General features: G+C 44.0%; 1 protein-coding gene across 1 annotated transcript in view; it reads right to left on the reverse strand.

Moving 5' to 3' along the window:
* Positions 1-17,702, reverse strand: part of LOC121287523 (deoxynucleoside triphosphate triphosphohydrolase SAMHD1-like) — a 47,527-nt gene that overhangs the window by 17,889 nt on the left and 11,936 nt on the right. Inside the window, exons 6-9 of the mRNA XM_041205458.1 lie at positions 13,565-13,729; positions 11,203-11,303; positions 9,780-9,888; positions 59-150 (exon numbers count right to left, since the gene is read on the reverse strand). Coding sequence (XP_041061392.1) covers positions 59-150; positions 9,780-9,888; positions 11,203-11,303; positions 13,565-13,729 — 467 coding nt within the window. The remainder of the gene's footprint in view (positions 1-58; positions 151-9,779; positions 9,889-11,202; positions 11,304-13,564; positions 13,730-17,702) is intronic.

A 17,702-nucleotide genomic window follows, 5' to 3' on the forward strand; every position in this document is an offset into this window, starting at 1 on the left:
AGAGAGAGGGCATTTTAAACAAAAATAAGTCCCAGAGCAGCGCTGTAGCGACACTCACATACTCTCGATGTTGTTGACCACAGAATGCTGATAGGCTCGATGATGCATAGTGTAACGTGTGTGAAACATGTCATACAGGTCACCAGCCTCCTGCAAGACAGGAAATGGGAATAAACCCCTGATCATCGCACTGTGCATCAGCAGCAAAGTTTTTGGAAAGGCATCCTGGAGCAGGGCTTACCAGCGAGTAAATCAGTTTAAATAGGGGCACAAGACAATTCAACACATTCAGAATTAATTAAAGTCTCCAACCTGAACCTCCCCCCACATCACAAATTCACAACGATTTCAGGGATTTCCCTTCTACTAATCTATCCCAGAGTCCACTCCATCCGTTCACCAATGAGATCGGTCCTAAATTGGCTTTTTACTCATATTTGTGTCCCCTTGTCTAACTGTCGCATTTTAACTTAAAGTCGCATTCTGCATTTATCACTTCCATACCTTTTACGATAGATACGCCTGTACAAAGTCACCACCTGGACTCTTCCATTCAAGGCTGGGAAGTCCAGGTATCACCAATAGGATAGATTTCTGACACCAGCATTCAGTCTTGTGGCTTCTTGCACTGCGAATGTCGTGAGATGTGGGCATCATTGGCAAGGACAGCATTTATTGCCCATCCCTAATGGCCCTTGAGAAGGTGGTGGTGAGCTGCCTTCTTGAGTCACTGCAGTCCATGTGGTAGGTACACCCACAGTGCTGTTAAGGAGGGAATTCCAGGATTTTGACCCAGTGGTGCAATTTAAGCTTGTTATGGACAAATAAATAGAAAAGTTGCAAAAAATGTTTTGGATAGGGGGAAGAGTGGATTTTACTAAAATAAGGCAGGATTTGGCCAAGGTAGACTGGGAACAGCTACTTGTGGGGAAATCTACAAAGGAACAGTGGGGGGCATTCAGAAAGGAAATGGGGAGGGTACAGGCTCAACATGTTCCCTCTAGGGTGATAGGAAGGAGTAATAAGCCCAGATAACCATGGATGACCAGAGATATTCAGGATACGATAATAAGGAAAAGAGAGGCTTTTAACAGGTACAAGGGAAGCAAATCAGCAGACGCATTAGTGGAGAACAGACAGTGTAGGGTGGTGCTTAAGAAAGCAATTAGGAGAGCAAAGAGGGGATATCAAAAAGCTCTGGCTGGTAAAAGTAGGGAAAATCCCAAGATATTCTATAAGTATATCAATAGGAAGAGGATAACCAGGGAAAGAGTAGGGCCCATAATGGACCAAGGGGGCAATCTATGGGTGGAGCCAGAGGACATCAGTAGAGTGTTGAACGAATACTTCACATCCATCTTCACCCAAAAGAATGAGGATGAAGGTATCGAATTTGGGGAGACTGCGAGGTTCATAAGCAAATTGACATAGGGAGTGACAAGGTGTTCGCAGATTTAAAATCTCCAGATCTGGATGATTTGTGTCCCAGACTGCTGAGGGAGGAGAATTTTTAATTCCTCTCAGGCCACGGGGGAGGTACCAGAGGACTGGAGAACAGCTAATGTGGTTCCGCTATTTAAGAAGGGTTGTAGAGATAAGCCAGGGAACTACAGGTCAGTGAGTCTCACATCAGTGGTAGGGAAACTATTGGAGAAATTTCTGAAGGAGAGAATTTATCTCCACTTGGAGAGGCAAGATTTGATCAGGGATAGTCAGCATGGCTTTGTCAGAGGGGGGTCATGCCTAACAAATTTGATTGAATGTTTTGAGGAGGTGACCAGGTGTGTAGATGAGGGTAGTGCAGTTGATGTAGTTTATCTGGATTTCAGCAAAGCCTTTGACAAGGTCCCACTTGGGAGACTTTTAAAGAAGGCAAATGCATATGGGATACAAGGTAATTTGATAAGGTGGATTCAAAATTGGCTTAGTTGTAGGAGGCAGAGGGTGATGACAGAAGAATGCTTTAGTGACTGGAAGCCAGTGTACCACAGGGATCTGTGCTGGGTCCCCTATTATTTGTCATTTATATAAACAACATAGATGACTATGTGGGGGATAGGATTAGTAAGTTTGCAGATGACACAAAGATTGGCTGGGTGGTTAACAGTGAGGTTGAATGTCTTGGGCTACAGGAAGATATAGATGGGATGGCCAAATGGGCAGATAAGTGGCAGATGGAATTTAACCCTGAAAAGTGTGAGGTGATACACTTTGGGAGGAGTAATTTGACAAGGAAGTATTCAATGAACGGCATGACAATACGAGGTTCTGAGGAACAAAGGGGCCTTGGCATGTGTGTCCATAGATCTCTGAAGGTGAAGGGGCATCTTAGTGGGGTGGTGAAAAAGGCATATGGGATACTTGCCTTTATCAATCGAGGCATAGATTACAAAAGTAGGGAGGTCATGTTGGAGTTGTATAGAACCTTGGTGAAGCTACAGCTGGAGTACTGTGTGCAGTTCTGGTCGCCACATTATAGGAAGGATGTGATTGCACTGGAGGGGGTGCAGAGGAGATTCACCAGGATGTTGCCTGGGATGAAACATTTAAGTTATGAAGAGAGGTTGGATAGACTTGGGTTGTTTTCGTTGGAGCAGAGAAGACTGAGGGGCGACCTGATCGAGATGTACAAGATTATGAGGGGCATGGACAGGGTGGATAGGGAGCAGCTGTTCCCCTTAGTTGAAGGGTCAGTCACAAGGGGGCATAAGTTCAAGGTGAGGGGCAGGAGGTTTAGGGAGGATGTGAGGAAAAACTTTTTTACCCAGAGGGTGGTGAGGGTTTGGATTGCACTGCCTGGGAGGGTGGTGAAGGCAGGTTGCCTCACATCCTTTAAAAAGTACCTGGATGAGCACTTCGCACGTCATAATATTCAAGGCTATGGGCCAAGTGCTGGTAAATGGGATTAGGTAGGTAGGTCAGGTGTTTCTCACGTGTCGGTGCAGACTCAATGGGCCAAAGGGCCTCTTCTGCACTCTGTGATTCTGTGACAGTGAAGGAATGGCGATATATTTCCAAGTCAGGGTCGGGTGTAACTTGCAGGTGATGGTGTATCCATGCATCTGCTACCCTTGTTTTTCTAGGTGTTGGAGATCACCGGTTAGGAAGGTGCCTTTGAAGGAGCATTGGCCACTTGCTGTATCAGGTGCATCCTGCAGATGGGATACACTGCTGCCATGGGATTCCACAGCTCAGGGGTTAGGCAGCTGAAGGCATGGCTGCCAATATGACAGAGTGATTAAAATTGGGGGGGTTAAAAGGCCAGAATCAGAGAAGTGCTGAAATGTTGAAGGATTGTGAGGTTGGAGGGGATTACTGATATAGGGATGGGCAAGGTCACGAAGGGATTTGAAAGCAAGGATGAGAATTTCAAAATTCAGGTTGTGCCAGACTGGGAGCCAAAGTAAGTCAGCAAGCACAGGGATGAGTGGGTGACCAGGACTTGGTGGGGATACACTAATGTCACTTCAACAGTTGATCAGTACAACTCACAGCAAACGCTTTCATCATGGACTAAACATCCAGGTGGGTTTAACATTTCAAGTTGAATATGACACTTCTTCAGGACAGAAGAATGCAAGAAATGTTATGGCTTTTATGCAGTTGAAAGGTGGAAAATGGAGGAATAACAAAAGGGAAGGTCTGGGTTAGGATAGAGGGTGGGAGATGCATCTGTCCAGGAGACAGGAAGAAAAAATATATATATAATATATATGTAATTGTAATTGCTGGGTTCAATAAAATGGCTGCAGCTGATCACCTGCTTGTAGTTTCTGAAGATTCTAAGCTGTTCCAAAGGACAAAGCTACCTCATCATCGTCCTGGAATGTGACTTGTATTGTATAAACTTCCAAGCCAAGCCAACACAAAGGATTTGTAGACAAAAAGTCTGCACCAGTCAGCTGTAGATGAAGGTGCAAGCGATAGACAGAGCTAAGCGATTCCACAACCAACCGATCAGATCTAAGCTCTGCAGTCCTGCCACATCCAGTCGTGAATGGTGGTGGACAAATAAACAACTCACTGGAGGAGGAGGCTCCACATATATCCCCATCCTCAATGATGGGGGAGCCCGGCATATCAGTGCAAAAGGTAAGGCTGAGGCATTTGCTACAATCTTCAGCCAGAAAGTGCCAAATGAATGATCCATCTCAGCCTCCTCTGGAGGTCCTCAACATCACAGATGCCAGTCTTCAGCCAATTTGATTCACTCCACGTGATATCAAGAAATGGCGGAAGGCTCTGGGTAGTGCAAAGGGTATGAGCCCTGACAATATTCCAGCAATAGTATTGTAGATTTATGCTCCAGAACTTGCTGCGCCCCTAGCCAAGCTCTTCCAGCACAGCTACAACACTGGCATTTACCCGGCTATGTGGAAAATTACTCAGTTATGTACCGTACACAAAAAGCAGGGCAAATCCCACCCAGCCAATTACCACCTCATCATTCTACTCTTGATCATCAGTAAAATAAAGGAAGAGGTCATCAACAGTGCTATCAAGCAGCACTTGCTTAGCACTAACCTGCTAAATTACGCTAAGTTTGGGTTCCACCAGGGCCACTCAGCTCCTGACCTCATTACAGCCTTGGTTCAAACTTGACAGAAGAGTTGAACTCCTGAGGTGAGGTGAGAGTGACTGCCCTTGACATCGAGGCAGCATTTGACTGAGTGTGGCATCAAGGAGCCCTAGCAAAACTGGAGTCAATGGGAATCAGGGGAAATCTCTCCGCTGGTTGGAGTCATACTTAACACAAAAGGAAGATGGTTGTGGTTGTTGGAGATCAATCAACTCAGCTCCAGGACATCACTGCAGGAGTTCCTCAGGGTAGTGTCCTCGGCCCAACCATCTTCATCTGCTTCATCAATGACCTTCCTTCTATTATAAGCTGAGAAGTGAAGACGTTCACTGATGATTGCACAATGATAAAAACAAAAAACTGCAGATGCTGGAAACCCAAAACAAAAACAAAACAAAAACATGTTCAGCAACATTCGCGACTCCTCAGATACTGAAGCAGCCCATGTCCAAATGCAGCAAGACCTGGACAATATCCAGACTTAGGGTGACAAGTGGCAAGTAACATTTGCACCACACAAGTGCCAGGCAATGACCATTTCCAACAAGAGAGAATCTAACCATTGCCCCTTGATATTCAATGGCAAATACCATCACTGAATCCCCCACTATCAACATCCTGGGGGTTACCATTGACCAGAAACTGAACTGGACTAGCCATATAAATTACTGTAGCTATAAGAGCAGGTCAGAGGCTAGGAATCCTGCGATGAGTAACTCACCTCCTGACTCCCCAAAGCTTGTCCACCATCAACAAGGCACAAGTCAGGAGTGTGATGGAATACTCTCCACTTGCCTGGATGAGTGCAGCTCCCACAACACTCAAGGAGCTTGATGTTGTCCATGATAAAGCAGCCCGCTGGATTGGTACCAAATCCACAAATATTCACTCCCTCCACCACCGACACATAGTAGCAGCAGTGTGTACCATCTACAAAATGCACTTCAGGAATTCACCAAGGCTCCTTAGACAACACCTTCCAAACCCACAACCACTACCATCTAGAAGGACAAGGGCATCAAACAGATGGGAACAACAGCACCTGGAAGTTCCCCTCCAAGTCACATACCATCCTGACTTGGAAATATATCAGCCGCTCCTTCACTGTCACTGGGTCAAAATCCTGGAACTCTCTTCCTAACAGCACTGTGGGTGTGCCTACTCCATATGGACTGCAGTGACTCAGGAAGGCAGTTCATCACCATCTTTTCAAGAGCAACTAGGGATGGGCAATAAATGCTGGCCCAGCCAGTGAAGCCCACATCCCATGAATGAATAAAAAAAGAGCTATTTGTGACTCCTAATCTTCAATGTTATGCTAACCCGCCGTTCCACTATTACCTGCTCAAAACACAATGGGTTTTAACAATGGTGCCTCATTAGCTGAATCACTCGACCTGAAACCATCCTGACACATGACTGAGACTTGAGCTGTTTGAATTTCTTGAACTATACAGCTCTTGAATTTTACCTTCAGTTGTGGTTTAACCTCTGAAGAGAACCGGACTCCAGGCTAGCAGCCTGTCTTTGATCTCCATCTCTCTCCAAATCTGATTTCCAGAAATAAACCTGTATTTTGCCAACACAGTGAACTGATACCAGGGTACAAGAATACTTTGATAAAAGCAAAATACTGTGGATGCTGGAAATCTGAAACAAAAACAAAAATTGCTGGAAAAACTCAGCAGGTCTGACAGCATCTGCGGAGAGGAACACAGTTAACGTTTCAAGTCCGTATGACTCTTCATCAGAACTAAGGAAAAATAGAAATGAGGTGAAATATAAGCTGTTTGAGGGGGGAGTGGGACAGGTGGAGCTGGATAGAGGGCCAGTGATAGGTGGAGGCAAAAGAGAGATTGCCAAAGATGTCATAGACAAAAAGACAAAGGAGTGTTGACAGTGGTGATATTAGCTAATGGTGACCTTAAGGGTAGAAAGCAGGATGAGCAAGTGACAAATGGCCCTCGTGGGCGTGAGGTGGGGGGAAGGGATCGAAATGGGCTAAAAGGTAGAGATAAAACAATGGATGGAAATGAATCTTAAAAATAATAATAGGAATAGGTGGGAAAAGAAAAAATATATAAAAAATATATATTATAATTATTAGATATAAATATTATATAATAGATATCAATATAATATAATATAAATATCTAATTATTATTAATAATTATTAGGTGTTGTACAAGAATACTTTGCTGCATCTTTAACGGACTCAACTGACAACCAAGTTCCTAGGACCAACACCAGGAATTCTGCCAGACAAAGCCATCTAAAAGAACATTCCTTGGACATTGATTCTAGACTCTGGAATTGTGTGAAACCATAATTCTTATTTTTATGATGGTCTTTGCTCTAAAATCCTTTCTTTTCCTTATCCCTCTTAGTGTGTGAATGCAAAAAGGGGTGAACGTTGCAAAACCCCTTCCTGTGTCTTATGTGCATGTGTAAAATAAACCAACTCTCTTGTTTTGTCTTATCTCTAGTTGATGTGGGGTTATTAATAGAGGATTGCATTACTCCAAAACTGAAGGGTTGGGGAAAATAAGCCACCACTTGTAAAGGTTGAAGTCAAAAATCAAAAAAACAGCTTTCTGTTCACAAATGGGTAGAGACAAGAGAAATCAGGGCTGTCTAAATTAATCCCCCTCCTGTCCATAGCACAGAGATTAAATGATGAAGATGTCATGGAACAAAAGGCAAAGGGAGTGGTAGTGACTATAGTAAAGAAACAAAGCATTGGTCCAGAGTGAACGTGAATGGCAGAATAATGAACAGCTCTGTCCAAACACAAAAACATGAAAAGTAAGATTCAAACTGATACATGGCAAAAAAAAATAGAATCAAAAATGGAGGATAATATCATGGTCTCAAGTTGTTAAACTCAATGTTGAGCCCAGAAGACTGTAAAGTGCCAAATCAGAAGATAAAGGTGCTGTTCCTCAAGCGTGCGTTAAGCTTCACTGGAACACTGCAACAGGCCGAGGAAAGAAATGTGAGCATGAGAGCAAGGTGGAGAATTAAAATGGCAAGCAACTGGAAACTTAGGGTCATGCTTGCGAACCAAGTGAAGGTGCTCTGCAAAGCAGCCACCCAATCTGTGTTTGATCTCCTCAGAGCAGAGAAGACCACATTGTGAGCAGCAAATGCACTATACTAAACTGAAAGCAGTACAAATAAATCAGCTGCTTCACATGGAAGCAATGTTTGGGGCCTTGAATGGTGAGGAAAGAGGAGGCAAAAGGTCAGGTGTTACTTCTCCTGTGGTTGCATGGGAAGGTGCTGTGGGAAGAGGACGAGGTGCTGGGGGTGATTGAGTTGTGGTGTCTGGGAGGGAACAGTCCCGTCAGAATGCTGACAGGGGAGGGGATAGGAAGATGTGGTGGCATCATGCTGGAGTTGGCAGAAATGGCAGAGGATGATTCTTTAAATAGAGAGTCTGGTGGGGTGGAAAGTGAAGACAAGGGGAACCCACTCCCGGTTCTGGGAGGGAGGAAAAGGGATGAGGGCAGAAGTGTGGGGAATGATTCAGATATGGTTGGGAGACCTGTCGACCACAGTGGGAGTGAATCCTTTGTTGAGGGAAAAGGAAGACATGTCAGAAGCACTGTTGTGGAAGGTTGCATCAAGAGAACAGATGCAACGCAGACAAGGTGGGACAATGGAATGGATGGAATCCTTACAAGGTGTAGGGTGTGAGGAAGTGTAGTCAAGATGGCTGTGGGAGTTAGTGAGCTTATAATGAATATTAGTTTATAGCTTATTCCCAGAAATGAAAACAGAGAATTTGAGAAAGGGAATTGCTGGAGACGGACTATGTGAAAGCAGAAGATAGGTGGAAATTGGAAGCAAAGTTGATGAGGCTTTCCAGTTCTGGGTGAGAGCAGAAAATGGCACCAATAGAGCCACCAACATACCAGGAAGAGTTGTGGGAGGGGCCTGATTAGGACTGGAACAAGGAATGTTCCACACACCCCACAAAAAGACAGGCATAACTAGGGCCCATGTGGGCACCCGCAGCCACACATTGTATTTGGAGGAAGTGAGACAAGTTAAAGGAGAAATTGTTCAAAGCGGGCACAGGTTCAGCCAGGCGAGGGATGTGGGGGTGAATGGGGAAATTTCGGTCCTGTGTTCAAGGAAGAAGCAGAGTGCCTTCAGACCGTCCTGGTAGGGGACGGAGGTGTGGAGAGATTGAACATCCACAGTGAAGAGGAGGATGTTAGGGGCAAGAAACTGTAAATTGCTGAAATCAGAAGCATCAGAAGAGTCATGGATATAGGTGGGACGAGACTGAACAAGGGGAGGAAGAAATAGAATCAGGATAGGAAGAAATAAGTTCACTGGGGCGTGAACAGGCTGAAACATGGGTCTATCAGGACAGTCCTGTTTGTGGATTTTTAGATGTAGGTAAAAGCGGGCTGTTCAGTGTTGGGGGTCAATGAGGTGGGCAGCTATGGAGGGCATTCATACTCACTCTGGACCAATGCTTTGTTTCTTTATTATAACTGTTACCAATGACACTACCTTTTGTTCCGTGACATCTTTGTCATTTAATCCCTCCCACCCTATCCCAGACCTTTCTTTTTGTTCTTCCTTCCCTACCCCCTCTCAACAGCAGAAAACTCATCACATTTCCACTGTCTGGAGTCACTTTATCATTATGCTTGCTGCAAAACGTTAACTCTGTTTCTCTCTCCACAGACCTGCTGAGTACATCCAACACTTTCTTTTTAATTTCAGATTTCTCAAATCTGCAGCATTTTACTTTTATTCTATCAGATAGTCTTATTCACTGATAGATATTTACAGAAGCAAGCTAACAGCAACTCGTTGGAATTCAGTACCAATAACATTAATTCTAGCTCATTATGCCTTATGCTGTTAATTTCTATGATGGGTCCTAGGCTGCAGCTGTTCAAGAAGGCAGCTCGCCACCATATTCTCAAGGGCAATTAGGGATGGGCAATAAATGCTGGCCTAGCCAGCGATGTTCACAACCAATGAATGATTTAGAAAATGCCTTCCAAGAGGTTCCAAGAGGCAGGTGGAGGGAGGAAAATAATTGAAAATTGTTGCATTGAATTAACTGATGTCAGGCTTTAGTGTGCCTGAGATAAGGTGGTGTAAATCAGAATGTTATTTTTAAAATACGATAATCTAATCTGGTCTCTCCATTCTATCTCACAACATGCGGCACCTTATCTCGAGTGCAAATCAGCTTTGTTCCATCAGCCTCACAAACTCGAGCAAACTTGAGGAAACGTGTGGAGTCAAAGTTGTTCCGGATTCCCAGGTGATAGCAGTCCCTTCAGAAATAAGACAAGACATCATCAATCCCAGCCTTCACATCATCTCAATTAACATGGTGACACATTCTGCTGAATCATCACACAACCCTCATTCGAAGAGAGTTGTACTTTAAAATTGTCAATAAGCTGCCCAGTGGAAAAAAAGTGCTTCCTGATTTCACATCTAAATGACCCATTTATGTTTTCATTATGTTGCCAAGTACTGGATTTCCCCGCCAGAGAAATTATTTTCTCTGTTTGAAGAAATACTTCCATTTACATAGGGCCTTTCATGACCTTAACGCATCCCAAAACAATTTACAGCCAATGTAGTACTTTTGAAGTGTAGTCACTGTTGTAGGAAATGCAGCAGCCAATTTATGTACAGGAAGCTCCCACAAACAACAGTGTGATAATGAGTAATTAAAGTAACGTGTTTTTATGATGTTGATTGAAGGATAAATGTGGCTAGGACCTGGGGATAACTTCACTGCTCTGCAACAAAATATTGCCAATGGGATATTTTATATCCATGTGAGGGGGCAGATTGGACACCAGTCTCATCTGAAAGTCAGCACTCCCTCAGCACTGCACTAAAGCGACCCTTGATTTTTGTGCTCATCTTGGGATGAGACTTGAACCCACAATATCTATCATATTCGATCACTTCATCATTTTGAATGAATGAGTTCATCATCAAGCTGAGCTGTGGTGCCTCATATGATCAAATAGTCTTCCAACATTCACGCACACACTACTTGAGTGAACACCAGAGAATTACCAGTGCCGACTGAATCCGCACCTCAGTGAGAGTCAACACCTTCTGGAGAACGAGGGAGAAAATTAGAACAAAAATATTTTATGTGAACTATATTGGGCACGAAGGTCAGTAGTAAAGGAAACAGATGTAAATTAATTTAAGAAAGTTGGTTGGGAGTGTCAGATCAGAAGAATTTTTTTTACTCAGTGTGTCTGGTGGTTTGGAATGTATTAACTGAAATAGTGATGAAAACACATTCAATATTCATTTTCAAAAGAATATTGGATAGATAATAAAATAGGCAAAAAGTGCAAGGTGTGTGGAAATAGCAGAGAAATGGGGCTAATTGGTAGTACTTTCAGAGGGCTGGCACAGGCGCAATGTTCAAACAGCCTCCTTTTGCGCTGTCTGATGCTAACATATGGGGCTGCTCCTCAAACAGAGAATATCACAGATCAGAAACTGCCACCCTTGCTTTAACTTTGTAATGCACCTGCTGAGCTCTTCTGGAATGGATTACTGAGGCAATGTTCATCACCAATTGATCAGGGAGATTGAGAGAGCAGGCTTACCTGGCAAAATAATCCCACTTATCAACATCAATCCCATTTCTCTTATTGGCGACGATCTCATATAGAAAACCCTTCTCCCTGGGCCGGCCTTTGTATAGCCACTGAAAAGACAGGATTCGAGTCAGATACAAAAAGCAGCTCACAGGACAGAGTCAATATTAAGAAACATCACGTCGTCCCTTCTTTCTCATTCCCCCTATCTTCAAGCTCCACGCTATGAACAAGAAGTGCTGCTGAAATGAAATACCTCACCCAGCTCTGCCATGCTCTGCTGGGTAAGGATGTAGCATAGCAGTACATCCACCAGTTGCTACAAACCCCGTACAAAACCAACCACCAGCACTCCTGTCCTCCAGGGTTTACCAGTTTCTTCCCCTATATCGCCTCTCCTAACACTATGGAGATATAAACCAAAAGTAAAAATAGCTGGAAAAACTCAGCAGGTCTGTCAGCATCTGTGGAGAGGAACACAGTTAACATTTCGAGTCCATATGACTCTTCATCAGAATTAAGGGAAAATAGAAATGAGGTGAAATATAAACTGGTTTAAGGTGGGGGTGGTGGTGGTGGGTCAGGTAGAGCTGGATAGAGGGCCAGTGATAGGTGGAGGCAAAGAAGAGATTGCCAAAGATGTCATAGACAATAGGACAAAGTCGTGTTGATGGTGGTGATATTAGCTAAAGGATGTGCTAAAGGTGATATTAAGGGTAGAAAGCAGGACAAGCAAGGTACAGATAGCCCTAGTGGGGGTGGAGTGGGGGGAAAGGATCAAAATAGGCTACAAGGTAGAGATAAAACAATGGATGGGAATACATTTAAAAATAATGGAAATGGGTGGGAAAAGAAAAATATATTTTAAAAATATAAATAATTAGAAAAAAGGAGATCAGAAAGGGAGTGGGGATCCCCCTTTTTCTAATTATTTCTAAATTTTTTTTTATATATATTTTTATTTTCCCACCTATTACCATTATTTTAAATGTATTCCCATCCATTGTTTTATCTCCCCCTTTTAGCCCATTTCGATTCCTTCCCCCTACCCCACCTCACTAAGGTTATCTGTCACTTGCTTGTCCTGCTTTCTACCCTTAATGTCACCATTAGCACATTCCTTAGCTAATATCACCAACCTCAACACTCCTTTGTCCTTTTGTCTATGATATCTTTGGCAATCTCTTCTTTGCCTCCACCTATCACTGGCCCTCTATCCAGCTCTGACTGTCCCACCCCCCTCAACCAGCTTATACTTCACCTCATTTCTATATTTCCTTAGTTCTGATGAAGAGTCATAAGGACTCGAAATGTTAACTGTGTTCATCTCCACAGATGCTGTCAGACCTGCTGAGTTTTTCCAGCTATTTTTAATTTTTGTTTCAGATTTCCAGCATCTGCAGTATTTTGCTTTTACTATAGAGATATATGCTGGGGTATGTTCCCTAGACACCAGCCTCTCACCCAAGTAAGCAGCCTCCACCTTGACAACAAGTATCAGCAAACTATCCAACTGTGGGGAGCATTAGACCAAAGCCTATTCATCTTTCTAATCAGCATCACACATGCATACTTCCAAACAAGAGTTTCTGGATAGCAAATAAGAGCTGGAATCTGGCCAATCCTTCCTCCTGCAGCAGAAATGAGTTTGTAACAAGCAATCAGCTTGCTGAGTCATTCAGAGGGCAGTTAAGAGTGATCCATGTTTGTGGTTGACTAGAGTCATGTTTAGGTACAGATCAACTAGGGGGGCTTAACCTAAATAGCCAAGTGGTTATGGTACCAGGTTTGTAACCCCAAGATCAAGAGTTCAAATCTCACAATGGCAAACTATGAAACAATGTAACTTCATCTGAATAGGAACAGATGGAAACGTGTTTGTACTCGAAAGAGTTACAGATCATCTAGGGACAACAGGCTTCCTTCTCTAAACAAAATTAATGAGCCAATTGGTTTTTCCAACATTCTAACAGCTTCACTGTCACTTCTTCTGTCTCCAGATTATTATTTCTAGATTTCTTATTAAACTGAATTTAAACTCTTAGCCTCCCATGGTGTGATTTGAACTCTCATTCTCTGGATTATTGGTCCATTGTGACCATTACACTACCAAATCCCTTCTTCCCAGTGACTGATCTGCTCACTCAGCACAGAACAAGAACTGAACCTACAGCCTTTCTGGACGACTCAGTTCCATGAATTGCATTTATCATCCAAGCCATTCCACTACAGTATTTGTAAAGTATATCCACAGCACAATCATTTAGTGCACAAGACAAAAATAACTACTGCATGCGTTATTACTTTTAAAGCAGTTACCTTGCACAGACCATCCTCCTTCCCCTTCTATTGGCTGAACATTGTCACTTACCTCTGAATCCTGCCCTTGGTTCTTTGCCTCAATTATTGGGCCTCTGATCTGCTCTTTGATAAATATAAGGTCATCTTCTAAATTTAGACCATGGCGCGTGAAATCATCTTCCAGGCCATTGCATGAGATCAAGTGATCAAACATCAACAATGAAGCATCCTCGTGCTATTATAATACACAACAAAGATCATCAATCTATGCCAATGAACAACAAATTAAATTCACAGAAACTGATCTTATCTAACAAAACAATGCACTTACTACCTATCAGCATAAGGGCAAAGACCATGGAAAAGACAGGCAGAGTGTTGATAAAGGAGGGGAAGCATAATATTGTGGATTCAACAATCTTGAGGACAGATAGCATCCTTCACAAGCACAATCAAGAATCCCACACCGTAAGTTGCCAACTGGCGTCAGGGTGAGGGACATCCTGAATCAGCTTGAATCAGAAGGAGGGAGAGGATCCAGTCATTGTGTTCAATATTGGGACCGACAACACAGGGTGAGTAGCCAGAGGTCTTGGTTGTTAGATTTTTTTTTATTCATTCATGGGATGTGGGTGTTGCTGCCTAGGCCAGCATTTATTACCCATCCTTAATTGCCCTTGTTCAGAGGACATTTAAGAGTCAACCACATTGCTGTGGGTCTGAAGTCACATGTAGGCCAGACCAGGTAAGGCCAGCAGATTTCCTTCCCTAAAGGGCATTAGTGAACCAGATGGGATTTTACAACAATCAACAATGGTTTCATCACAAAAACAGAATTACCTGGAAAAACTCAACAGGTCTGGCAGCATCGGCGGAGAAGAAAAGAGTTGACGTTTCGAGTCCTCATGACCCTTCAACAGAACTGATTTTTCTTTACAATGAGAGGGGTGAAATATAAGCTGGTTTAAGGTGGTGGGGGAGGGGGAGAGAAGTGGAGGAGGGGTGTTGTTGTAGGGACAAACAAGCAGTGATAGGAGCAGATCATCAAAAGATGTCACAGACAAAGGAACAAAAGAACACAGAGGTGTTGAAGTTGATGATATTATCTAAACGAATGTGCTAATTAAGAATGGATGGTAGGGCACTCAAGGTATAGCTCTAGTGGGGATGGGGGGGCATAAAAGATTTAAAAATAATGGAAATAGGTGGGAAAAGAAAAATCTATATAAATTATTGGAAAAAAAAACAAAAGGAAGGGGGAAGAAACAGAAAGGGGGTGGGGATGGAGGAGGGAGTTCAAGACCTAAAGTTGTTGAATTCAATATTCAGTCCGGAAGGCTGTAAAGTGCCTAGTCGGAAGATGAGGTGTTGTTCCTCCAGTTTGCATTGGGCTTCACTGGAACAATGCAGCAGGCCAAGGACAGACATGTGGGCAAGAGAGCAGGGTGGAGTGTTAAAATGGCAAGCGACAGGGAGGTTTGAGTCATTCTTGCGGACAGACCGCAGGTGTTCTGCAAAGCGGTCGCCCAGTTTACGTTTGGTCTCTCCAATGTAGAGGAGACCACATTGGGAGCAATGAATACAGTAGACTAAGTTGGGGGAAATGCAAGTGAAATGCTGCTTCACTTGAAAGGAGTGTTTGGGCCCTTGGACGGTGAGGAGAGAGGATGTGAAGGGGCAGGTGTTACATCTTTTGCGTGGGCATGGGGAGGTGCCATAGGTGGGGGTTGAGGAGGAGGGGGTGATGGAGGAATGGACCAGGGTGTCCCGGAGGGAACGATCCCTACAGAATGCCGACAGAGGGGTTGAAGGGAAGATGTATTTGGTGGTGGCATCATGCTGGAGTTGGCAGAAATGGCGGAGGATGATCCTTTGAAGGCGGAGGCTGGTGGGGTGATAAGTGAGGACAAGGGGGACCCTATCATGTTTCTGGGAGGGAGGAGAAGGCGTGAGGGCGGATGCGCGGGAGATGGGCTGGACACGGTTGAGGGCCCTGTCAATGACCATGGGTGGAAAATCTCGGTTAAGGAAGAAGGAGGACATGTCAGAGGAACTGTTTTTGAAGGTAGCATCATCAGAACAGATGCGACGGAGGCAAAGGAACTGAGAGAATGGGATGGAGTCCTTACAGGAAGCGGGGTGTGAGGAGCTGTAGTTGAGGTAGCTGTGGGAGTCGGTAGGCTTGTAATGGATATTGGTGGACAGTCTATCACCAGAGATTGAGACAGAGAGGTCAAGGAAGGGAAGGGAAGTGTCAGAGATGGACCATGTGAAAATGATGGAGGGGTGGAGATTGGAAGCAAAATTAATAAATTTTTCCAAGTCCCGACGAGAGCATGAAGCGGCACCGAGGTAATCATCGATGTACCGGAGAAAGAGTTGTGGAAGGGGGCCGGAGTAGGACTGGAACAAGGAATGTTCCACATACCCCATAAAGAGACAGGCATATCTGGGGCCCATGCAGGCCCCACAATGAAACCACAATGGTTTCATGGTCATCACCAGACTTTTAACTTCAGATTTTTACTGAATTCAAATTTCACCATCTGCAGTGGTTGGATTGGTCCTCAGAGCATTACTCTGGATTACTAGTCCAGTGACAATACCACTATGTCACTACCTCCAGGGGCTAAGGGCTAAATTAAAGAACAGGACCTCACAAGTTATAATTTCTGGACTATTGCCCGAGCCACATGCAAATTGACCTAGAGATAAACGGGTGAAGGAAGTGAACACACAGCTGAAGGAGTGGTGTGGGAAAGAAGAGTTCCATTTCATGGGACACAGGCACTTACTGGACAGGAAGCAACTGTACCACTCGGATGGGCTCCACCTGAACTGGGCTGGAAACAGGGTACACGCAGGACGGATAAATAGGGCAATCACAAGGATTTGAAACTTGTAAATGTGGAGCTGGGGGAGAGAAGGAGGGCTCGGTTGGAAAAGACAGTATAAATAGTTTGAAAGCAAATGAAAGTGAGGGGAATAGTGTAACAGTCAGAAATTGTGCTTGAGGCATTACAAGGAAAGGGAAAACGAAAAGTTGTAAGATAATTAAACCGGGAGAGAAAAACAAAAGACAGGCAGAGTAAAACATTAGAACAGAAAGACCGGTTAGGGTATGTGGCTAAAATAAGTGCTCTTTACACAAACACATGGGGCAGAATCTTGTGGAAGCAATGGGGGTCCCAGCCACTGGCTAGAGAGCCAGCGAGAGCCCCCATTGCCTCTTTTTGAGAAAACATACCACATCATGTGCCAATTAACCACTTGACAGGCCAACAGCAGGCAGTCCCTGGGATCAAGAACCCTGGGGTGGAAGAGCGCCCATCGAGAGCTGTTAGCCAATCAGAGTCTAGCAGCTCTATTGAACAGCAGCGCCACCGGGGAGGTGGTGGCTGCTGCCAGTATGACACCCACCCAAGGCCAAAGATCATCACTGGACCTCAAGCCAGAGGTGAGTGAAGGCAACAAGGGTGGGGGATGGGGGCAGTAGCAAGCAGCGAGTGGCCTCCTCACAGCTTACATTCCCGCCTAGCTTTGTATTTTCAACAAACTTGGAAAATCTACTCTCAATCTCTTCATCTGATTCAGTAATATTGTAGATAGCTGAAGCCCCAGCACAGACCCTTGCAGAACTCCACTAATTATAACCTGCCAACGCGAAAATACCCTGTCTCTAGGTAGTTTCTTTTGTAAATCCAAGTATTCCACAACTACTGGTTCCCCTTTGTCTACCTAACTTCAAACAAACCTCAATTAATTTGCCAAACACAGCTTCCTTTTTGTAAAACCATGTTGACAGCATCTGATACTGTGATTTTCTAAGTACTTTGTTAAAACTTAATAACAGGTTCCAGCATTATCCAAGTGACTGATGTCAGACTAACTGGCCTATAGTTCACTATAGCTCTCTCTCCCTCCTTTCTTAAATAGTCGTGTTACAAACCACTTGGACCATTCTAAAATCTAGGGAGCTTTGGAAAATCATAACCCGGCAGACACTATCTCTGCAGCCACCTCTTTTAGAACCCTAGCATGTAAGCATCAAGTCTTGGAGATTTCTCAACTTTTAGTCCCCTTTTTCTACGCTGATATTAATTACTTTAAGTTCCTCACTCTTAGCTTCTTGAGTACTGTCTATTTCTATTATGTAATTTGTGCTTTCCACAGTAAAGACTGACACAAGAAAGCTAGTGAAATGCTGC

Source organism: Carcharodon carcharias, chromosome 14, assembly GCF_017639515.1.
Source record: "Carcharodon carcharias isolate sCarCar2 chromosome 14, sCarCar2.pri, whole genome shotgun sequence".
NCBI lineage: Eukaryota > Metazoa > Chordata > Chondrichthyes > Lamniformes > Lamnidae > Carcharodon > Carcharodon carcharias.